Below are 25,134 nucleotides of genomic sequence, written 5' to 3' on the forward strand. Positions count from 1 at the left end.
AACTTATTTTGATGCCCTGTATTCTCCAAACCATGATAGGAAGTAGAGATCCACAGGGGGGGCATGCAGGTACAACTACGTCTCTACTCACTACCAGCCTCCCTTTATGCCTCTTAGCATTACAGTTATTATCAACAGAGGCTTTGCAGTTGCGTCACAAATCTTCCAGCAACCACGTCTGGCACCATCATGGAGGTCCAACTGGCTGTGTGCAAATAATGTCTAACAACCAGGCTAGAAGAAGAGAGCTAGCTGATGCAGCTTGTTGTGGTGTGGCTGTAAATCCATTCAGTAACGTTCTAAGTAAAAGTGAATAGTCTGATGAGGTAGATTTGTTTCCAAATGTAGGTTACTAGTACAGCATAAAATGGAATTTTAACGGTTAATTGATATGGTGACAATGCAAGTTATTAAGGCCGTGAAGTCACTCTTGCTTGAGAACTGTGCAGTTGTGTCAAAGTGCAGCAAAATGTCAAAACTCGACTGACTCAAGGTAGCTTTATCAAAGACTGTACTTCTCTCTCTAGCTCTTCTAGTCAACATTAGCATGTTAGCTTTCCATGACAGCAAGGAGACAGAGAAGCTGCTTTGGTCCTTGCTGTAAAACCTCTCACTTAAGTGACTTACTGTAAGTCAGTTCATATGGAAGCTAACCCAATAGTTCACATTAATATGGCCGCCGTTCCGACCATCCAGGAACGTTGATTTGAATGGGAAAGACCGTTCTATCCATTCAAGTTCTGTGGTTAACACGCAGCTAGCCACTTGTGTAGCTGTGTCTATGTTGTATGTATAATATAATGTATCCATACACATAATGCATGGCATGGAGGAGACGCACGCCTGCTGTGACTAAACCAATGAAAGTAACAGGTGCAGGCGCATTCAAAAAGGCGTCTTATGTGATTACGGCCTAAAACCCGCAGACACCCTGGTCTGTGCTTATGGTTTCAGATGAGTTTGAACAACCATAACCGCCGCCTCGCAGACGTTTACACACCTCCATGTACTGTACTTGTATATCGCTATTGTGCTTGTGAATTGTCTTCTATTGTATTGCTGTTGAACGTCTCCTTGTGCTCTTCAGCTGATTAATGCAGATGGAACTTAGCCGAGTTCATGGCTGCTATCTCTGTCAGAGTAATGATGCTATGCTACATCACCACACACACACACACACACACACACACACACACACACACAAACAGACACGCGCCACAGAGGAGTGTCCCACAACGCATCAGTGTGAACATTAAGCGATGATGGAACACAAGCAAACAGGGATTTGCGACAGACACATGCACACACACACACACACACACACACACACACACACACACACACACACAGACGTCAACGGTGCTTTAGTGTGTGTGTTGGGGGAAGGAGGAGAGAGATGGAGGGGGTGTTAAGAAGGGTGGGAGTGGGGGGGGCAGTTCTCTTCATTTCTAGGTGATTCACGTTTGAAGTGGGCTTGCAAAATTGCTTTATGGAAAGTGGCGAGCGGCTCGGCGGGAACATTAGGCAGGAAGCAGCGGGGAGGCCGGCGTTTCATTAGGGAGCTCTACTCCGCCTTTATTACCCGGATTTGGAGTTTTATGGTTATCATTATTTGCGATAGAATTATTATTCGCATATATCTGCTAGTCAGCTGTTTGGGCCGGGGACACTGGGACACAATGTCTGTGTGTCATTGCGTCTTTGTGTGTGTGTGCGTGTGTGTGTGTGTGTGTGGCTGGAGTCGGTGAGAGGGGTTTTTGGTGGGGTGATCTGTACAAGGGTATCCATCTTTCCTTGACGTTGTGTGTGTGTGTGTGTGTGGAGGGGGGGTGGCGGGGGGTGATTGACTAAGCTCAGGCTGTTGTTGCCATGCTGTCAGCTCGTCCATCGGCCTCGGTGGGCGGCGGCGGCGGCAGCGTCTGGACAGTTTCCGTGGTGACGCCGGTCCGGACGGCGTTGGCGAGGCAGCGTTGGCCGATCTCCATCCGAAGCCTCGTCTGGGTCTCCATCAGAAACTCCTCCTGTTGATCAGACACAACAAGAACACAACAAATCGAATCAGTATCGTATCAGCGCTAGCATCATGTCCAAAAAACTGAGGGGGAACCACAGAAATAGAATGAATAGAACGGTCATTCCTCAGTTTGCCTTGGTAATTTGGCTAGTACAGCGTAAAATGGTGATTATGGAATTTTAAGGGTTAATTGCTATGGTGACAACCGAAGTCTAGACAGTAAGGCCGTAAAAGTCACTCACGCTTGAGAACTGCTTAGCAAACTCAACTGAGAGCTGATGTTAGCAACAAGGTTAACGTAGCATTATCAAAGATTGTGCTTCTCTCGCTAGCTCTTCTAGTCAACATTAGCATGTTAGCAAACCTAGCAGGTAAGCATCATCAAACAGGTACCTTTACCTTAATATAACCCCTTAAATGCTATAAACTAACACAGCTTAGTCTAGTTTAGTGGAGAAGACATTGGACATCGGCTGAAACTGACATTAACTCAACTCTAAACATTTCTACTCAATGTGCAAAGAAGTCAAAACCTTGACCGACTTAAAAAGACAGCAGCAACTGGTAAAAGAGCTCCACCTAGTGGTGAAATTAAACTTAATTCAGCTGCAATGACAGTTTTCCACTGCTTTTGTCCTTGCTACAAAACCTCTCTCCTCAGAGACTTTATCAGTCGATTTATACAGAAGCTAGCCCAACGGTACACATAAAGATGGCCGCTGCTTGGACCGTCCAGGAACGTTGATTTGAATGGGAATGACCGTTCGCACCATTCAGATATTTAACATCAAACTTCTTTCAACTATAAAACAAACAAGGCTTCTTGTTGCTTTTCTTCTGTGATATTTAGTCTTGGTGATTCCAACTGTGCAGTAGAAAATACCTTGGTAATCCACCCTCCCTTTTCCTTATTCTTCATAGTTCCTTTCACAGATGAGTTGACACCACCAGAGATGTCTGTATTTCAAAATGCAACTATTGTCAAGCTGGCTATGTTAATACATCTGTTCTTTCCTATCCTGCGTTGTGGACATATTTGTGTGAATTTCCTCAAAAAGTATGCCATATGCCTCTGATGGTTCCGCGGCTTCAAAAGTGAACGTGATCGCACTGCTAAGATATAGATTTTTAAAACATTTTAGAGCAACTCCTTGCCTTGTAGCCAATATACTTTAATTAGGATTTTATTTCTTCACAGAGCCCCTTAAAGGAAAAATCCTTGGATACTCCTCAGTTGTTAGATACCATCAATCTGTGATGTTCAATGCATTCCAGGAGTTATTTTGTGATGAAGTGTTGGAATTAATTTTTTGGTGTACCCGCTTTCCCTCAACCTGCCTCGTCTACTTCTACTTCAGTTGGTGATTTTCTACTGTACGTTTCCCAGAATGCCTTTTGACAACCTCCAGAGAACGGGCGTGAACTTCTTGCATTCAGCTGTGGGTTATACATGTGGGTGAAGAGAGTAATGGCGATAGCGATAGCGGAATGAACGTTTTTCCATTTGAGAAAAGTGAGAGTCGCGTCCCTTACTCAAAACACAGCATGTGGCTGCATTGCATTCTGGTCTATTGAGGCTACTGTTGGTGGAGAAATTGGTCTCTCTCCTCTTCTACAATGGATTTCTCCCTGTATGATTGTTAAACGTCGGTGCAAAATGGCAGCTCTAGAAAGAAGCCCTCCCTCTTTCAGATCGCTGAAACATTTTCTGCTATCAAAGTCCACTGTAGCTGCTGAAAATATCTGAATGTGACCTCACGATTGGCCAGTTATCCACAGAGATAAGTAAAATGTGGATGTTTTTGAGACCTAACCCAGCACATACTGTGGATTTTGTTCTTGAATTGGTTTGGTCTCTTCGGCCTGCAGAATTGTGCCAAAAAATGAAATGTAGCCCCTTCCTTTGTGATTTAGTTTCATTAAAAAGACGGAGGAATCACAAACAAAAGAAGAGAGGAAATCAAGAAGCGTCAGACTCGGAGAAAAGCGGAAAAAAGATAATGAATGAAAGGGAAGGGAAGAATAAAAGGAGAGAGAGTGGAAGACCGACAGTCTGCTGACTCCTGGCTAGCTGCTGGCCGCCAGAAATCACTGATGCACTTTCCCGCCTCATAAATTATCGCCGTGACGACGGGTGTGATGCTGTCAGGAAAACCCCAGCGTCCCGAAAACCAACAGCAGCACTGCGGGTCTGGACGGCAGCGCGGTCCACCCTCCGCTTCCTCCTTTGTCGTGGTTCTTCTTCGTGTTCTTCCTCCTTTTAAACTCCTTTTTAATCTCCTTTTAAACACAGAAAGTGATGTGTTTTACGTTTCCGATTTGTTCGGAATAAACAGAAGAAGAAGAACTGGGTAGTTAGCATGAGCAGTGAGACAAAGAAGAGAGAAACTCAAACTTCATCAAGAGACAATCCAAGCTCCGCCCACACTGTTTGATTGACAGGTGATCTCTGGGAAGTGCAGTACATCCCCAGTTTCCTTACTATTTCTCTTTCCAATGTACCAGTCTTCTTTTGCCCTCCTCTCCTTCCCACTTCTTGTCTTTTCCCTGACATCTTTAGCATTAACAATTACAAAGAGTTTTTATCATTTTCACAATTCTAATTCTATGATCATAATTCTTCTTTTTCAATCTCATATTGTCTGTCTGTCTCAGTAAATTCTGCTGCTGCTGATACTACTGCTGCTATTTTACACATCCTGTCAATGCTGGAATCCAGACTTTTTGCACATTTTCATTCATACATTTTCTACTTAATATGTCTGAGTGTTGGAACTGTTGGTTGTGTTTGTATAACCCATATTTGCTCTATTCTTATTTGTATCCTATTTTTCTTTGCTGTATCCTATTACTACTTGCTGCTGTAATGACTCCAATCATTAGTTTCATCTAATCTAATCTAATCTCATCTCATCTCATCTCATCTCATCTCATCTCATCTCATCTCACTCCCCATCTCTCCGCAGCCCTGCTGGCTTTTAAACTAAATCTTCATCCATTTCTCTATCAGGGTATCTGCAGGTTTCAGAAATTTACGACTTTTTAAGACCTTGTTAATGGAATCAAATGTAAGACCAATTTAAAACACCAAACTAAACAAAGCTGGTAAAACCATCCTGTTACTGATTGAACAGCTAATGAAAGCTGAGAAACTATAAATGGGCAGAATAAGAAAAAGGACACCGGGAAATTAGTTTGTTTAGGGACATGAAGCCCAACTGTGTTCAGTAAAAAGAAACCTGCATTACATGGTGAAAACCATTAAGCCCTGTATTTACTGTATTTAAGACATTATAATACTTTTAAAGGTCTTACATTTAGATAATTGAAGACTTTTTCAGACTTTTTAAAGACTGGCAAATACCTTGCTTCCTCCACAAAAAAAAAACAAACTCCCAACTTTCCTCACTTGCTTTACCTCTCCCTCCCTCCTTCCTCTCTGTTTTTTTCTCTCCTCCTCCCTCCCTCCTCCTCCTCCTCCTCCCCCCTCGGCGGTGGCGGTCTGCAGCAGAGCAGTTAATAAAGAGATTGATTATCGGCCTGTCAGGAAGTGACAGTTGGACAGGGCCGCTCTGCGTGAATGACAGAGGGCACGCTCACCACGCAGCAGCCCGCCTGACACACACACACACACACATGCACGCGCGCGCACACACACACACACACACACACCCAGATGCCTTTGCCAACACCGGGGGTAGGTGAGGTGGTGGGGGTGGGAGGTGGAGGGGGGGGGGGTTGGACGGGTGAGAGGCGGGCATGTGGAGAACAGCGCTGCAACCTTCTGCTGGAGGAAGAGGTGTGTGTGTGTGTGTGTGTGTGGGAAGAAGGGGGGGATTGGGGTGGGTCAGGGGTTAGAGTTCACAGCCGCTGCCTTCTGGAGGGAGAGAGAGAGAGAGAGAGAGAGAGAGATGCCAATGACGACATACACTAGAGCCAAAGGGGTCAAAGGAGGCTCATGAACACATTTTCATTCACACACACACATGCTGCTGCATATGTGTGCACATACACACACACACACACACACACACACACACACACACACACACACACACAAGGCAGACTCTAGATACTGCTCTGATGTATACACACTCACATTATACCAGCATACAGGTACACCGATGTGATGCTTGTGATGCTTTTCTGCCCCCCACCCCACCTTACAGAATAACACCCCTAACACCCCCACCTTCCAACACACACACACACACACACACACCTAGCTGTCTGAAGTTTGGGACTTGTTTGTCTGTCTATCCACACACACACACACACACACACACACACACACACACACACACACACACGCACACAGGGATGCAGTGGAGGGTGAAGCCACCTGAGGGTGAGGCACCGCAGATGAAAATTTAACTTTTGGCTGGTTAATTTTTGGGATATAATATTTTGCTTCTGTAACTACTGTAGTTTCAGAAAATGTCCAAAACAAGCATCAACAAGAACTATAAATAATAACAATTAATTTATATATTTTAAATCGGCTGAGCCAAGTACACCAAGCACAAAATTAGCTAAAAAAACAAAACAAAACAAAACAAAAACAGCCATTTTCTCAAAATGGCACATTCCCTGTATGCAAAACACAAAATTTGAATAACTGGTAATTAACAGAGACTTGTAATTTAAATATTTGTCATGGGGTATCATTGTTATGGAATATTTTACATGAAAAAATAGTAAAACATTTTTTGACATACATTGTTTTGTGTAAACAATTCTTCAAAAACTACTTTTTTACAATTCTCTCTCTAATTTACCAGCTATTTAGTTATTCATCAGAATAAACCAGGAAAATGCACTGTATCCAATAAGCAAAGTGTTCTAATATGCAAATTTGTGTACTTTATGAAATATTAGCTCATTTTAAAAACAACAGTCATAATAGAAAGAGTGTTATCAATGTCCATGGTCAACATGTATAATTTCATTCTGATGGGATGGCAAGGTGAATAGGAAAAGTTTTAAAATCTTGTTCAATGAATTATGTTTTAAAATTGATTTCAGTTTGAAAAGGTTCAATGGAACCTGGGGGCTTATGGCATCGGTGGCAAACACGGGTGATAAAAGTGGATCTGCCACCTCTCCCCCACCTTGTACTCTTTTTTGGGGTCTGCTGGGGGTGCGTGGGGTAGAGCTGGCAACCCCCCCCCCCCACTCCCTCCCCCCATTCTTCATTCAAACAGCACATTGTTCAAAGACAATGCGTGCCAAGGAGACAGGATGAAGGAAAGGGAAAAGAGAGGAGGAGGAGGAGAGGGGGTTAGCTGCCTCTGCTCCCTGTCTTAGAGAGAGAGAGAGAGAGAGACGGAGAGAGAGAGAGATCAAAAACGAGTGCTGGGGTAAAATATACAATGAAGGTGTCCCTGCCCCTCCATCGCCCCCCGCCCTACCCCACCCCACCCTGATCTGTCCAGCATCGGAGATGAGAGACGGGGTGGAGAGAGAGAGAGAGCCATGGCTCGTCTTCTTTGGGAGTTTTTCTGTTTTCCGAATGCACGTGCGGCTGAAATTACGCGCATCGAGGTCAGGCCGCGCGCCGCTAAAGTCGCAGACGTGCCGACAAAACGGGCAGTACTGTATGTTTTAATGCCGCTCCCCCAGGTATCCAATATCTCCCGATGGGGGAAAAAAACCCACTCAGCTGGCACAGGATGAGGTGAACGTCTCAGTTGTAGGTCAAGTTCTGTCTTAAATATCCATAAGTTATACGAGCGGTGTGACGAGAGCGGGGAACACTGTCCCAAATCGAGCGTTTTTAGGTTAAAGGAGAACACGGTATTAAAAATGATTTCCCCAGCCTGTCTGAACAGTCGCTAGGGATTTTTTTATTTTTTTGGCAAGAAAATAACCGTAAAATCAACATATAGAGAAGGGGTCTCGTTGCAGCGGTGAGGAGCATATGCCATATAATGAGGCTGACAAGTCGAACACAAAGGAACAAGCCGAACCGCCTCCCTGTGGAAGGACTCCTGGGGGGGCTCGAGTGATGGAAACGTCCTCGCCGCCGTAAAAGACGTATCTGACCACGGGAAAGCACACGAGGTCAGAGGTCACGCTGGTTTGTGGAATGATCTTCAAGTGCAGTTATTTATACTTCATGTCTCATATAAGTGTACATTATTAAATGAGTCTGTTAGTAAATGTCACACACACACACACACAACCAAGGATACAGTGGAGGATGAAGCCACCTTGATTGAATTTATAGATATGAGATATTTTGCATTCATAAAATATACAAAACAATCATATAAAACAACTCAAAACAGTTCATTTAGCTGTTTTTATACCAACACCCAATTTCTCAAAATGACACATTCCCTATATGGAATACACTTTTTTTTTTTAACTTAACCTGTAGATATGGCCTCCAAATTTGACCTGCTGCTTCTTAACAAAACATGTAATAAATGCACTATTAATGTTTTCCTCCATAAGTAAGGCCATAGCAGTAGATGCGTAATGCTTTTACCACTATGGAATAGTTTATGACACTGTAGAATAAAGGTGCTAGACCTTCAGGAAAGCAAAACTACAATCTACAAGGTGATTGTGGCAGCAAATAAAGCAAATTGCCTGGTCCCCCCACCCACCCACCCACCCACACACACACACACACACACACACACACACACACACACACACACACACCCCTTCCTCACATACACACTCCATATTCTTTTGCACTTGATCAGCGAGCAGAACAATCAATACCTCTAGATTGAGTAAGCAGACTGCTGAGCCTGGAATCAAGATGTTTTTTTTTTGTTCCCCCCCCCCCCCCCTTACCGACAGAAAGGAGGTGAGCGTTTCACACCCAGAGAAGAAGAAGAAGAAGAGTGGGGGGGAGGGGGAGGAGGAGGAGGAGGAGGAGGAGACGCAGATGGACAAGTGCTTTTACGGCTGAGTCTTCCTCTGGCTCAGTGCCACGGCCACAGACTCTCTTTGTTTGCCAGGCTACTAAACTAATAGAGATAAAGGCAGGTTCCTGCTGGCCCCGAATTAGAAAGTCATTAAGGAATATAAACACACATGGGAGTGTGCACACACACACACACACTTATATTTACACGTACACATGTGCGTAAGTGCAAAAAAACGCAAAGGCACTCATGCATACACAGTCAAACACACACACACTCACAGGACAGGAGGGTTTTTAGGAGATGTGCTGCACCACTGAAGCGAATGGAAACTATATGTGTGAACAATTTCAGCGGATGCCTCTACACCATCAGCAAAGCATACATCCCAACCTCGAATACACACACACACACACACTTCTGACACCTCCAGTCAGTATCGCAAATCAAAACAAACTCCGGGTTCCCAGCTCGGCGCCAGGGGGAACTCCGTTTTGTCACCACGCAATTACTTGTTTCTTCACGTTCTCGTCTGTTTTCCTGCCATGTCAAAATTCAAATACGTGTGTCGGGGGCAACGTTTGAGTCTTCTGCATGTGCGGTTTTGGGAATTTCAACCAGGGACAACATCTTTGTACTAAAGCTGCCGATACCTGGTAGTTTGTGCCGATATTCCATCTTAAAATTTGACCATTTTAACGCCCACGAAATTCCTAGAAATCTGAAGGACTGAGTGTTTCCCCCCTAAAAATGGAGTGGAAACAGCATTTATAGCATCAAGTGACACTATAACTCTCCATTAAAACCCAGATTAAATTATTTTGGGTGCAGCTCCTTAAAAGAAAATAAAGAACATAAAACTTCATGTGCAGGTTTTCCAGACTGTTTTTCTGCAGCTGTGATCAGGGAGAAACCTCCATCACATCAGATGCGACTGATATCTGATATTTAAAAAAAAGGCTGATTTCCAACTCTAATTTCGACATCGACATATTTGGGACGTTCTGATTTGAGAAATTCATCGCGCCTCGCCTCCCCTCCTCGTCTCGGCGTCGGTCCGGCCTCCCGGTCCCCTGCCGCCGTCTCAACATTAGTTAAGATGGCTGCTGTGGTGGCTGGGAAAGAGCGGGGCGGCGTTTAAAGCTCTCCGAGGTGCAGGCAGCTAAACTAGCTCATTTGTTAGCTCTGCATTCCCGAAGACAACCTTACAAATGGAGCCACTATCCAATTATTACCGGGGAGAAAAGCTGAGCTACGGCTAGCCTCGCTCCAATCTATTACCCTGCAAGCTCTCCGGGTACGCTACTGTATGTGCTGAGGATGGACTGTTTCACATAAACACACACACACACACACACACACACCACACGCTTAGGGTCAGCAAGGCCAAACCCTTGTTGATATATAAGGGGGGCGATCAGAGCAATAGCATGGCTTATTGTATTTCCAATGCACTGTAAATGCTCGAATTAAGTTTAACTCCTAAATCGGTGCAGAGATAGAAAGATAGGGAGAGAGGGAGAGAGAGAAAGATGGTGTTTTATCAAATGTGAACATGTGCAGGTTCAGTGGCTGATCATTTATGAGATTTACACACACACACACACACACACACACAAAGCATAACAATACCTGTGCTTAAATCAAGGCTCCCAGCGCATTAAAATGTGTTCATAAAAAAAAAAAAAAAAACGGCATATGGAAGCGCCAGCAGAGGCATTCTTATTCCTATCTGTGAAAATTCATTATGGATTCTCACAATGAGTGTGTGTGAGAATTTGCCGTTTGTTCTCGTCTCCGGCTAAACAAAGGCACATGTGCTTGTTTTCAGACCGAGATGCAGCGTGGCCTGATTTCAAAGGCAAAACTTGAAAGACGACAGACAGCTATTTACAATATTTATACGTTTAGGATGCTGATACTATGCATATTATGTGTCTGTCTGTCCGCGTGTGTGTGTGTGTGTGTGTGTGTGTGTGTGTGCGCGAGCGAGAAACACACTCGGAAGGGAATCGCTGATGAAAAAAGGTTACTTTGGAAATTCTCTGATAATTGGCGCCTTAAAAGGAGCTCATTTTTAACTATGTCACCGCGACTGCTCGATGACAATTAATCTGTTTGCGGCTGCTTCCTTGGCATCTGTGCCAATTACTTTATATGCTAATATATGTAAATGACATTTCAGATGCCAGTTTCAAGTATTATGCGAGTGGCGTATTGTGTCTTTTTTTAAATTTTTTTTTTAAGTCATATTGTTGAGGCTGATCAACAATGTGAGTGCTTTAAATTCGGAGGTGTGTAAGTTATGAATTCCTCCCCGGCTTAATATTTCCTCAGGAACGATGTAAGCATATAGAACATTTCAACAAAAAACATTTACACCACCCTGAAAGATATAGACTCATATATGTTAAGTATAAAAATGACTTCTATGATTTTCTTTTTTTTCTTTATGAATCTAGAAACTGATTTTAAAAAAGTCTCCCAGCACCAAATGCCAATCTTTAATTTTTCCTTATTAGTGTCATGGCCAGTAGAGTTCAACTGATGTGGGTTTTTGAAGGCCGATACTGATATTTTTGCATTGAGGATACTGATATCTTTTAATTTTTTTAAGTATTCAGTGTTTCTCCTCTGAAACAGCATTTAGACCATCATGGGACACTAAAACTCTCCACTGAAACACAGACTAATGAAATACTTTTAGTGTTAGCAGCTCCTTAAGGCAGGGTGACCTCACCTATACAATGGTAGGGAAACTCTGGGACACATTACTGCCTTCAAATTAATTTACAGAATAAATAAAATGCACAAAGAAAAGAAAACTTCATGTCAGGTTTTCCAGACTGTTTTCTGTAGCTGTGGTCAGGGAGGAACCTCCGTCGTATCAGAGGTGGAGACACTGACTGGATGATATCTGATATTTAATAAAAGGCCAGTATTGGCTCCATATATCGGTCTGACCAGAGTGACCGGTATCCCTGCCTGGCATGCAGGAAATGAGGGTTCAATTGAATTGTGCACTCTGTTCCTATCAGATTGAACACATTTGGAAACATATTGGGGCTGCAGGGTTTCCTCATGGTTACAAAGTCCGTCCACGCTTTTTTAACCACAGGACCCGGGCTCACACTCCCTCCCTGCTGAAGTTTCCTTGAGCGAGACACTGAATCCCTACTAGCTCCAGTGCTGCTGTAGCTGATCTGTAACTGTTCGATCTGGACAGTTTCCCTACACCCGAGAATCACATTGCCACAAGGTCAGGAGTTCAATCCCCCACCCAGAACCAAATCTACATGTTCCCGGTGCTGCAAAATGCCTTCAATTAAAGCCTCCACCAATTAGAATAGACTGTATAAACGGAGTTAAAACGGCATTAACCCAAACAGCTGTCAGTGTGTTATCCTTTTTTTACCCAGTGCTACGTCAGGAAACTTTGACGGCTGGCACCGTATAACCAAACTGAGGAATCGCTCTGTTATTTTTTTGCGGAAGTGGAATAACGGTGAGTAAATGTTAATGAATGCACTTTGAGCATATTTCAAGAGCCCTTTTCTCTTTATATAAATGGCAGTAATTACCAGCGATTTCAACTCCACCCCCCCACCTCCACCCCTCTCTCTGGAGAAGCCACAGCGACAGACAGACCGACAGAAGTGCTTTAAGATGGTTTTCTATTGTTCCTTTATTGCCATGGTTCTGTGCTCCGCTCTGCAGCCTTCCATCAGTTCAACTGAAGATGTCACTGTTGTATACCAAATATCTGCTCTCAAAGTTGTGTGTGTGTGTGTGTGAGTGTGTGAGAGAGAGTGTGAGAGATGAGAGAATATGTTTTCATGTTCATCAGTTAGAAACAAAGCTATGTTGTTGTATTTAAGGCGTTTGACTGTGAAGTTTTGACAATGCAGTGGGGGGTGGGGGGGTGTAGAATAGACTAAATCAGATCCGTTATAGAATTAATCTAGCTGGGTAATCTTTAAATAAGAGATAAATGCATTACCTAAACCCAATAAAGACAAATCGTATTTTTGAATTTCATTGTTCAGCAATTAAAGTTAATGATTTCGGATGCAAAAGCAAACAAACCGCAATAAAGCGCAATTTTCAAGGTAAGTAAACTGTCACTTTTCTCTGTCATTTAAAAGCAAGCACAATAAAAGACAAGCCGGCTCACACACTGATGCCTACAGTACATTAAACAGCGATTCATTTTCGGCGCTCTGTAGTGTAGCGTATGCATAGTATTTGGAAGGCCTAGATGCTATGAAAATACAGATAAAATAAGAATGGGTTATATTCCAGCACCAAAGTATTCATTACAGCAATTATGAGAATAATGGTGTTTAAGGAGCAGGAGGTGGTGTCATGCTTGTTTTTAACCTACACATGTATTGTCACTGGGCTACACTGGAGTCTTCTACATGTGTTTTTTTTTTTGTAATTATAATATCAACATATTTGGGAAGTTATGATTTGATAATTATACTGAGGTTCTTTGGGAGAGAGGCAGGGGAGGTGACGGCGACAGCAACATAAAGTCACAGCGATGAAAACAAGAGCTTGAATATCAGACGCTCAAATATATTACGTGAATAAAACAGATAATATTCTCTGGCTCTCTGACCCCATATGCAAAAATACAGATGCGAAGATGAAAATGCAGACGCACTGTAACACACACACAACACACACACACACACACAGGCTACAGACAGCTAAGAAGTAACAAATTACATTTACTCTTTGTTACTGTAACTGAGTCCCTTTTTGTGTACTTGTACTTTTTTTTGTGTATTGTTTTTAAGTCAGTAATTTTACCTTTGCTTGAGTATGTTTTCACTTAAGTATTGTAACATTTTAAATCACATCTGTTACTATTTTATAGGCTCTCCATCAGCATTACATCAAGAACTGGCTAATCTCCAATATATCTGCATCAAACCTGCTAAAGCATGTGGAGGAAATGTCTAACTGTAACTAGATACTAGATTAAATACTCACATTCATTCATGATAGTAGCTTAGTTAACATTAAGTTAACTTACTGTAACATTTAATACTCACATTCATCCATGATAGTAGCTTAGTTAACATTATGTTAACTAACAGTAACAATAAATACTCAAATTCATCCATGACAGTAGCTTAGTAGCTTTAGTTTCCATCCAGCAACTGTATTATTAGTCTGTTAGCCTGGTTGGTGTCTAGCTAGTTTGCTAGTCTTGCTAGCTAGTTGGATAGCTACTAGCAAAAGAAACGTCAAAGCTGTGATGTTATTGAATAATGAGAATGGATATTTTCTATTGTTTTGTAATCACATCTATAGCATCACATATTGAACTGCCATCCTTTTAGCATTGCATGGGAAAGATCATACTCTTTTTTAAGTAACTCAGTAACTTTTACTCTGAGTACATTTTAAATGAACTGTTTACTTCATAAATACTTTTATAAATACTGTTTACTTTTACTTATCTGTTACAACAGTGATTTTATTTCTACTGAAGTAACAGTATTTATACTTGAGCGGGATATTTTAGTTCTTTCTCCACCCCTTGTCTATGCCCAGGAGGATAGAGAGACACAATCACACGCACCACTCAAACAAGAGTGCTTCACCAGTACGTATTCGACTGTGATCTTATGCTGCCACACCTACCAGTATACCCATCCTCTCTCTCTCTCTCTCTCTCTCTCTCTCTCTCTCTCTCGCTCTCCCTCTCTCCTCTCTCACCGCCCTACCCTGTATTTATCAGGCTGTGTGAGTTTCTAATCCCTCTCTTTAGCAGCGGTGTGTGAAAGCTAACACTCCTCCATGTGATTATGGAGGGCCCTGGGCTGCTGATTATCTGGAGAGACCACCGCCGAGACCCCCGGCCATGCTCTCCAGCCAGAGCTGCTTAATTGATCTTCACACTTTTACAGCGTTTTTTTTTTTTTTTTTGTCAACACAGGTAAAACTGAACTCTGTTGCTTGTTCTGGCTGCAAGAGATTACACTCCATCTTGATGTTTTTTCAATTTTTTTTTTTTTTTAAACTGGATATTGTTGACGATGTTGAGAAATTTCTTGTTTCTTTCTCTGAACCTGACTGAACTGTGGTTGCACTTTGAAACTTTAAGAAACATGAAATCAAAATATAAGAATAAGAATAATACTACATAAAAACTAACAAAAAGTAATAAAAATCATGTATTAAAACGTTCTTCTACTTCTTCTCATATATGGATATTATATTATATCAATTAAATGATCATATGGAACGGTATACCAAAAAATTATTAAACTTTCTTAACAGTGACACACTCATCTCTAGGTCTCTCTTTGCCTTTACTCCCATCTAAATACAGTGAAAAAGGCTGAACCAAAAAGGAAAAAAGAGAGCGGATGTCATTCCTTTCCTTTCTCCTTTTCAACCACTTTTTTCAAAGCTCATTGGAGGAGGTCCGAGGCTCCTCCCACCTCCGCCACTCCTCCGCCGGGATTGGCGAGGGAGGCGCGCGGTGCGCAGGAAGCGATCGCGCCGAGGTGTTTGAGTTTCGCCGCCTCTTCAAGCTTTCCCGGCGTCCTCGATGCTCTCTCCAAGGCGTTTAATGAGTTTTAGTGGGTAGACAGTGGCCGTGGCGCTACCTGTGATTGGGTCTTTACACAGGTGAATATGCATCCAGGGCTCGGTAAAAGGCTCCGCGTCCGTGACATTTCCCAAATGGACTCCCTGAGGGCAAACTCTGCCAATTGCCTCGCCATTAGTTTTGTCTCCGTGTTGTCTACGAGGCTGGCTGAATTACAGACCATTTTAAAAGTCATATTCCTCACGCAAAACAGAGCACCCCCTGTCTCGTGCACTGTGGCATTTAGTTCCAAGCTAAAATTGGAATATGGAGGGGGGGAATTAAGGGTTGGTTATTCAAATGCCTTTTCTGGACATTTTCTGCTGTTAGGACAGAGGCACCAGACAGAGCCAGGAGGAAACAGAAAGGGAGGAATCTGCAGCATCAAGCGAGTACAGCTTGTGTGCCTCAACATACAGTATTTTTCTGTCGAGTTCATGGATTGCTTTAAGTAAGCATGTATGCAACTGGCAAAGACAAAATATCTTTACTGTTCATGTTCCTTTGATTATATGGACTTAGTCATTAGTAAATGTATGCAATGCGTTTTGATACATGTGTACTTGTGACTTGTGTTATACAGTATGTCTGTGGATATATTGGAGCGTCTGTATACATACACATACAAGAGAAGACAATCAGATTATATCATCAAAAATTATAAAATATTGTTTTGCATTTCACCACATTACGCCAGAGCTGACGCTTAGCCATATGTCCGGAAGTGTTCCAGATGACATAATTCCGATGACGTCCTGTCAGGTTAGCGTGTTGGTGAGGTGTGTGTGTATGTGTAAGTGGGATATAGGTCACTGACACCTGCGTCATGCCAGGTCATCTGTCAGAGACAGCATCATAATCATCACTATCATAACCAACAAGCCACCAGTCATGACCCGCTTTCTCATGAACTGGTACAGCGAGCTTTAAGATTGTTACGTGTTGCATTTCCCATAAACCCTCTTGCTTCGTGTCCCCCTCCCCCTCCCTGAAAAGGATAAATGTGTTGGAAGTGATTTTTCCATCTGCCTTTGCCAGAAACTGAAAGCTTTATCTCCGTTTGCTCTGGAAGAACAGCGCCCTCTTCCTGTTTTGTGCCGTAAAGCAATACAGCAGATTACCTAGTGGCACATATATTTATGGAGGGAATATTCTTTTTCTTTCTTTCTTTCTTTCTTTCTTTCTTTCTTTCTTTCTTTCTTTCTTTCTTTCTTTCTTTCTTTCTTTCTTTCTTTCTTTCTTTCTTTCTTTCTTTCTTTCTTTCTTTCTTTCTTTCTTTCTTTCCTTCCCTCCCTCCCTCCCTTCAGTCACTCCCAGAACTGATTCAACTCCGGACACACCACTGCGTCTAAATGACAATCCAGCTATTACATTAAATGGACAGCTTTTACCTCACATTATGGAAAAAGAAATACACTACAGAAAATGCCTCCTATTTAATAATCATATTTAAGGTCCAAGTGAAGCCACAGGTCCAAGTGAAGCAGTAACGGTCGTGGCCTTCTAAGTGTGCATTTAAGAGTTTCAAGTTGACGCCATGGTAATATTTTCTCTCAGAAGAAAAGGACGTAGTGACCCTCCCATAGCACTACTCAAAGTGGTAAAGTAACACATTCAGCAAAAAGGAGAAAATTATGGATTACTTTGCACTCATAGTTTATTTAGGGCACACGCAATGCACATGCTAATTTTTTTTTGCTTCAAGTGGATTTCACATGGATTTTCCTCCTACAGTCTATGATTCATATGTGTCTCTTATAGATTTCCTGAATCAGAAACATAGAGTTGTATTCTCCAAACCAAATTGTCTAGCATGGGTAATAATTTGGACTTCCTCTCAAATAGGCCTGCCTCATCAAGTGCTATTTCCTCTACTATAGTTTGTGTGTGGGTGTGTGAATGCTTGGTCTAGAACGTTCTCGGTGACGCTGTTATGGTCTGTTTGAATGCGTTTTCTTTTTCAGAGGATTTATACGGTACTTCTGTTTTCGTTAGGGAGTACAGAGTGGAGAGAGACAGGAACAATGAGACAGAGAATGGGGAAGGTATGCAACAAAGGTCGTACATCAGATTTGAACCCGGGAGTACGTGCATGGGTTTATCGTGGGGGTTTCAGTGACAGCCTGCTGACCTGTCCTCCACGTGTTCACTTGAGTAGGAGCAGGTCGAGCAGGTTTGCTCTAATTCTTTCCATTGAAAAGAGTGAATCATTTCCAAAGCACAGGTTACCCTCAGGTCATGGAATTTCTAAAATATCTTGCTGACAGTTGAATTTAAAATGAGGAGAATAAGGGAATACTGTGGTTTCTGACAAAGTTGTGGAAAATCTCTGGCATGTATCCACTTACTTCAGCCACACTTTGAATTAGAGGTGTATTAGCGGTTATTAGCTGATTTCATGTATAACTTTTCAAACTGAAAACTGTCACAACATGTCATGAAACAAAGTACTTTCCAAGTCCTAGAAGTTTTCTGTCTTAATAAAGGAAAGTCACTGAAAAGTCGTGGAATTTTGCGCCAGTCCTCAAATGGCTAGCCTGATTTAATAACAGGGGCTGATGACAGCAGGGCAAAGCAGGAGCCTGTTAATTACTGACGACCTCCGGTGCGACTCACCGCCATGCTGTCATCACCGCCACACCATCATCACTGACATGCCGTTATTACCACCGCGGCGTCATCACACCACACCGCCATTACGCCACACCGTCATTACCGCCATGCCGTCATCACGCCATGATCATGCCACTCCATCATTACGCCACACCGTCATTACCGCCATGCCATCATCACGCCATGATCATGCCACTCCATCATTACGCCACACCGTCATTGCCGCTATACCATCATCTTGCAACACTGTCATTACCACCATACTGTCATCATGCCACACTGTCATTACCTCCATGCCATCATCATGCCACATTGTCATTACCATGCCAACATTACTGTCACGCTGTCATTACCGTCACGTTGTCATTACCGTCACAACGTCATCACCACCATGCCGTCATTACGCTCGTACCGTCATTACCACTGTCATCACTGCCACACCATCATTACTATCATACTCTCATTAACTCCACGCCATCATCAACACCACACCTTCATTACCGAACACCCTGCGCCACAAAAGGTGCCAACGTCCGCCACGCTCATAACCCAGATGCCGTGCACGGTGACGGTATTACATGCCAGCAAACTGCTGTAAAGACACACTTGTGATGTATTCTCTCCCATGTACACATACTGTATATGCAGGCATATGTACACAGAGTGACATTTACAGTAAATGATCAATACAATATCCAAATATACAGATGCACACATACAGTGCTAACTGGAGCCCTTGGAATTTGTTGGTTTCTACTTATTACTCTGATTTTGTCTCTGCTGACATTGCCCCCCCACACACACATCCTTATAGCCCTGCATGAAGAAAATGTTTTCCTGACCTTATGACCAAGCCAAACTAAATCTACTCCCCAAAAACAACTAGGTTTGTCCTGTACTTTTTGAAGATAGAGTATTTTTGCAGGACACTGGGGGTATGGAAATAACTTATTGATCACTGACGGGGGTGAACCAGGGGACAGCTGCAGTGATGCCTAAACTACAGACCTTGACTTTGGCTGGCCTCCTGTCAGTGCTTTAATAAGATGCCTAGCGACACACAGTGTGTCATGGGGAATGCCAGGACACTGGCATCTAGTGCCAACATTGCCCGGAACCACAGAAGTGCGTTTGGGAGGGGGTTCTCTGACCTCTCCAACAGAGCGAGGGGAGGACTGGCATCTGCTTTAATAAGGCTGCCCACTCTTCATTCACCATCTCACCCTGACTCCCCAAGCTGTGGCATGGGCATTGGCATTGGAGGGGGGTGGCAGAGGTAACAGCTGGCTGTAGCCATGCCGGCATGGCCGTGGCATGACCAGGGCTTTATTAGTGGCGTCCAGGACACCAGCTGATCCTCTCCCAGGGTCCCTGTCACACTGATGTCTTCATCGCTAAGCCGAGCAGACAGGCTGGGCCTGCCAGCCAGCGGAGGTGACAACAAATCCAATTACCTCCCCTCCATGGTGCCCGGACCAGACTGGGAGGGGGGCAACAGGACGGTGGTGGGTGTTGCTAGGATAGAGGATGAGGGACATGCAGGACAGGACGTAGGACAAGAGGTGGTATGTTGACACCGGACTGAGGTAGAGGCGTTCGGTTCGGCCTTCAAATGTTACAACGGTGCTGATTTTTCAGGCTCCGCTTTTCAAGGGACAACTAAAGGCTTCAAAGCACCAAACATCCTGCATTATCACCAAGGTGCTTTGGCTTTTAAAAGAACAGTGAATGCAAGAGAAAGAATGGAGAGGGCATAAAGGGCAGGGATGGGGTAAAAAGAAGCAGATGCATAACGCCAAAAGTTTCTGAAAGAAAGAAAGAAAGAGAGACTTCTCCTTATAGAAGTGAAAAGGCCAGAGAAGAGGGGCAAAGGTGACAGCAACAGTCTTTGCAATGAGACTGATAAACACAGCTTCACTAAAAAACTGAGGAAAATCTGGTGGATCCCATGCTACAGCGCTTCACTTCAATGCGTATCGGACAAACGCATCACTGTTCGAATATCCTCAAAGTCATTGCTCATTAGAGACAAAATAGAGGACACTGTGAAATAAAAGCTTCTCTCTCCTTCAAGATCCATGTCTATCAGGTGAGGATCGCTGGCCCGGCGCTGTTTGGCCGTGGCCTTGAACGTGCCCAAACCCACTTCACCCCATTTAGGTTCTCTTATTTCCATACCAAGCAGGGGGAATGGGGGTGGTCTAAAACAAAATCCCAAACACAATCAGTTGATACAGCCCCAGCTCTCAGAGCCTGCTTGCGTCCTGCTTTTTAACATTAACTCAATTAAATCTCCATAAACAAATTGGTTCCTACGGACCGTCTGGGACACGACATGGTAAGTGCTGATCATCGTGGGCCAGTATTGATCTGCAATCGGAGCTGCTGTCCCCAAGTGCAGATTAAGGTGAAGGAGAGGGGAAACCTTGTTTGGCGGCGAAGGGGGAGGGAGGGAGGGTCCCGAATGGAGGCAAACCGCCAAAGCATTAGCTCCTTCTCCTCGTTTCTCCACCAGAACCCTCCGCTGTGTCAGAGGAGTCTCTCACCTTATCATCCGCAGAGCTTTGGTGTGGCACTTTCGCCTTCAGTCGGTGACTTTGGCGCCCAACCGGAGAAGATCACTCACCACTTCTTCCTACAGGGATGGGATGATCGTTTCATGAGTGGGGGGAAAAAAAAAGAGGGGATACCGGGTGTGTGTGTGTGCTGGGGGGATGGTGGAGTTTGCGGGTCGACCGATTCATGGGCAGAGAGAGAGAGAGAGAGGCTCTCACTTTGGAAGGTGGTTGAAGGCTTGCCAAGACATTTCATATTCATAGTGAAAATATTCAGCGCGCATGGTGGACAGGGGCAATTTCTGCAGTCAGCCCGCCATTCAAAAGTGAAAGGGATGTGGCTTGGTGGATGAAGGGAGAGAGAGAGAGAGAGAGACAGAGAGAGAGATAGACACGCAGAGGGCTTCATGGTAGTCAGATGAGGGGCTGCCAGCTGCTGATGGGTGACTGGGGGCTGTTTGAGCGTGGCGCCTCAGGACATGCCCGTCGAAAGGCGATGCGATCCGATACCCCCACTTATGCGTGGCTTATATACATATGCCCCCTCTTATGCAGAGGAGGCCCATATCAATTGCAGAACTTTCAGTGTTTTGGTCATTATGCCAAGTTGTTTGAGCGCGCGTCTTGCATGTCTGAATGGGGAATGCGGACTTACTGGGCTACGACCGCCGAGAAGAGTCTACTCTGCATAAAACGACCTTGTGGCTCCGCAGACATGTTGAATCTCACTGACTAGTGCGCATATGCAATATCGCTAACTGAATAATGTTTTGATAAAACAACTTTTACAGAATTACACAAACTATATGAGAAAGGCAACTGTATCTTCTGAAGTGGGAGTGGGGCAGAGCAAAATCCTCAGTTTAATTTAACTGTGAGTGTAGAAGTCCACACTATGCCGGTGTTTCTATCAGTCCACACCCATCAGAGTTAATTCAAAACACTTTGGATAGCTTTACAGAGCTGCCACAGAGCCATATCAGCTCTATGAGTGGACAAATAACTCTCCAGTCAACACTTGTCAACTCCGAATAATTGCCACTGAAACATCAACACTTATTAACATCGTAAAAATGTGCTATGTGGTACCAGCAGAAAGGAACATCCCAGCATTAAGACTTTAAAAGGACTGAGTTGTGCTTTCTTATTCCCACCTATTCTCCTGACTGCCGGCTATCACTCCATCACTTCTAACCGACGAGTGGATGAGACAAAAAAAAAAAACTACCCGGCCCTACTTCTTGTGAAAGTGCGGGTCACACCTCTTGGTTCGGAAGAGTGGGAGTGATTAAAAAAAAATGACAGGGAGACACGTTGAGTGTTATTCATCAAAGGGGAAGAGCTTGGAAATGGAGCGGCGACGCACACCACCCCAGCTCCACATCAGAACCAGCCGGTCCGTAGGGGAACCACGGAGGGAAATGACTCCGGCCCCCCCTTGCCCCCCCTTGCCCCCCCTTGCCCCTCTCTAGACCCCAAAACACTGATCTACCCCCCCCCCCCCCCCCCCCCCCCGACTACACGTCCAATGATTACACTACAGCCCCCTCCCCAACCCCTCACTCCCCAACACACACACACACACACACATACACACACACACAGCCACACACACGCTCAGAGGGGCTAATTAAGGCTTTAATATGCAAATGAGAGCCGCAGTAAATTACACAGCTGGCAAATATGCCTGTTTTTGCCTGAAAATACATCAGGAGTGCAGCGAGGAGTGTGTTGCTGCTGTTGTTGTTGTGTTTGCAGAGAGACAGGGGATTGTCCCCCCCCCCCCCCCCCCCCTTCCCCCCTCCCTCCCTCCCTCGTCTGCAGGAGAGCCTCATCCAGCTTTGTCCCTTTCAGAGGTATCAGGAGTAAAAAGTCGAGTCTTTCTACAAGAAATGTTGAGCATGTTGTAATTTAGCGAATGGATACAATAGGATTTTTGTAGCTTTAAACATCTTCAGGTAATGTGTAGAAAAAGTTATTATAGTATTGTAGTTTTAACTGGGGTTAGACCAATATATGGGGCCGATATTGGCCTTTTATTAAATATCAGATATCAGCCAGTCAGTGTCTCCACCTCTGATGTGATGGAGGTTCCTCCCCTACAGAAAAACAGTCTGGAAAACCTGGCAGGGCATTTGCAGTAATGTATCCCAGAGTTTCCTCTACCATTGAATGGGTGTGGTGGGTCCCCCTTCCTTGAAGAGCTGCTAACCCTAAAAGAACCCCATTAGTCTGAGTTCAGGGAAACACTGGTAGGTGAACATAGTGTAACAGTACTAGTGGTAAATGCAGTCAAGTGTACTGAAGGTGGGCTTGATCATAACCAAGTGCACCTCATCCTAGAATATAGAAACTATCCATTTGTTGGACAAATTTATTCCAAGTACATAATAATACTGTGAGTATTATGGATTGAACCCTGGCAGTGTTAGTTCAGTGTTCCACATATTGAACCACACAGGGCAACATCTAATTCATCTCCCAAAGCCCATTTTAATTGTGTCCTCTGTTTTCTCTTTGATTTATATTTTAATCTGCATCACTGGCCAGTAGCACTCCTCAGTTTAGCGGTTTTATCTGTCAGAACCTCCGTCCTCCTCAAATGACGAATTTCCTCTTGCCGGGTCATCGCTGTTAATAACATGTTGTTCTTTGGTGATCTACGGTGGTTAAATAGAGGTTAAAAATAGCCTGAAGGAAACTATGTGAGATGTACTCGCCGGTCTGGTTAGGTGACTGACTGATCCGGTAGCAGTGTGAACCCTGGTCCCCCCGGCTGCTCTGAGCCATTCCCTCCTGCCCTCTGAGGCGTTGCTGGGAGGTTTGTTCTGGCTGGTTGCCGTTGTCTGCCTACGTACCGTATTCCCCAGAGCACCAAGGCTATCATGATGCGAGCTGGAACCTGAGTGCCGACTACATGCATGGTCAGGCTGTCCTGTCACCTACCCACCCACTGGGACTGACCGTGACAGCAAAGGTGCCCAAAACATACCCAGGAACCCCTCTGTTTAATGTGATTCCTCAAATAAGAATCCGCCCTCCCTCAAATAGCGCCCTCTGTGCAGCATTTGCCCGTAGCGATCTCTCCACACACCCGTACAAACACACACCAACTCTTTTCCCTCAGATGTCACTCTCTCTGACTGCGTTCACTCCGAGCATCACGATCAAGTCACCCAAAGTCCATTCATTTCCTATAGAGCTGGCAGACGGTCAACAAGCTTGTCGGCTGAGAAAAGCTGACAGAGCTGAAATCAGATTTCTGTGCTTCCTTGTTTCCCTATAATTCCATGAGCAATAGTTTTGCCTTCTAAATGGAAAATTAATGAGAAGTTGATTCCAGCCATTCAAAGCTTCCCAGTTCTCTACAACTTTTATTTGAAAGACTACAGGATTAAACGTCTCAAAAACGATGCTTGGAGAATGGTTGCATCCATCGTTGGGGTCAATGGTAAGCTCTCAAGTCATTTTATTGAGTTTTTTCTATAAAAACATAAATAATACAACACAAAATCACTGTGAGAATGTACTGAAATGTATAAATACATAGCTTATTTTTCTTAGTCAAAACTTTTTAGCTACCAGAGCGTCTCGCACCGTCCACAATCGGTCAGAACAGAGCGACACATCAACCAAGTTGCTCTACAAGAAAATGTCTTTACCCTCTAAGCATTAAAAGACTTTGCTGTCCTTTTCGCTTTCTTCCACAGAACCACAACCACTCCTCTCCTCCGCCCTCAACAGGGCTTCTGAGACAAGTCACTGAACCCCCTTCCTGTTGCCTTGCCCCCCCCCCCACACACACACACACACCACGGCGTTGTAATTATCACTCAGTGAGACAACCACACTCCGACAGCTACACCTCGCTGACATGCGACATTCAGGAGAGGACACTCTCCGCCGTTATCGCTGAACTCCTCTGCCGGAGAACAGCTGACAGCACTTTCACGTTGGCCAAATCCGAAGCCAAATATTGAAGCATCAAACAGGTAAACAGGACGCACAGCCTCGCTCGTCCGACCGGCGATTAAGAGAGTCGGCGAGGGAAGTTTAGTTCATTAGTTGGGTTGACAGAGTCCCCTGATAAGGATGTATAAACAGCTCCACCTTGCAATGGCTACAGAGAACTTGCCCCTCGGAAGCCTGCTTTTCACTGGGGCCTGGCTCCATGAATATTTTAGATGGGTAAATAATTAATAATTAACGGCAAACAGGCCAATGATCAAATGGAGCAGCGTGGCAACAGACATGAAAAATCAGACTCTTGTAAACAAAGACGAGAGGACCCAGATTTCCTCCCCTCTCGCCACCTTCTTTTTTCGCCTTTTAAATATGCGCATCTACAATCGCCCCCCGCATCGCTGTAAAACCACACACACACACACACACACACACACAAAAGGCACATGTATGAACACAGGAACTCGCATACAGACGCCGACCCACTCTGTCAAA

At 44.2% G+C, this 25,134-nt stretch overlaps 1 protein-coding gene across 1 annotated transcript in view; it reads right to left on the reverse strand.

The window, feature by feature from the left end:
• Nucleotides 1-1,853: 1,853 nt before the first annotated feature.
• Nucleotides 1,854-25,134, reverse strand: part of LOC139911600 (protein phosphatase 1 regulatory subunit 37) — a 58,030-nt gene continuing 34,749 nt past the window's right edge. The window contains exon 13 of the mRNA XM_071899145.1: nt 1,854-2,021. Within this exon, the coding sequence (XP_071755246.1) occupies nt 1,854-2,021 (168 nt within the window). The remainder of the gene's footprint in view (nt 2,022-25,134) is intronic.

Source organism: Centroberyx gerrardi, chromosome 17 (genome assembly GCF_048128805.1).
Source record: "Centroberyx gerrardi isolate f3 chromosome 17, fCenGer3.hap1.cur.20231027, whole genome shotgun sequence".
Classification (NCBI taxonomy): Eukaryota; Metazoa; Chordata; class Actinopteri; order Beryciformes; family Berycidae; genus Centroberyx; species Centroberyx gerrardi.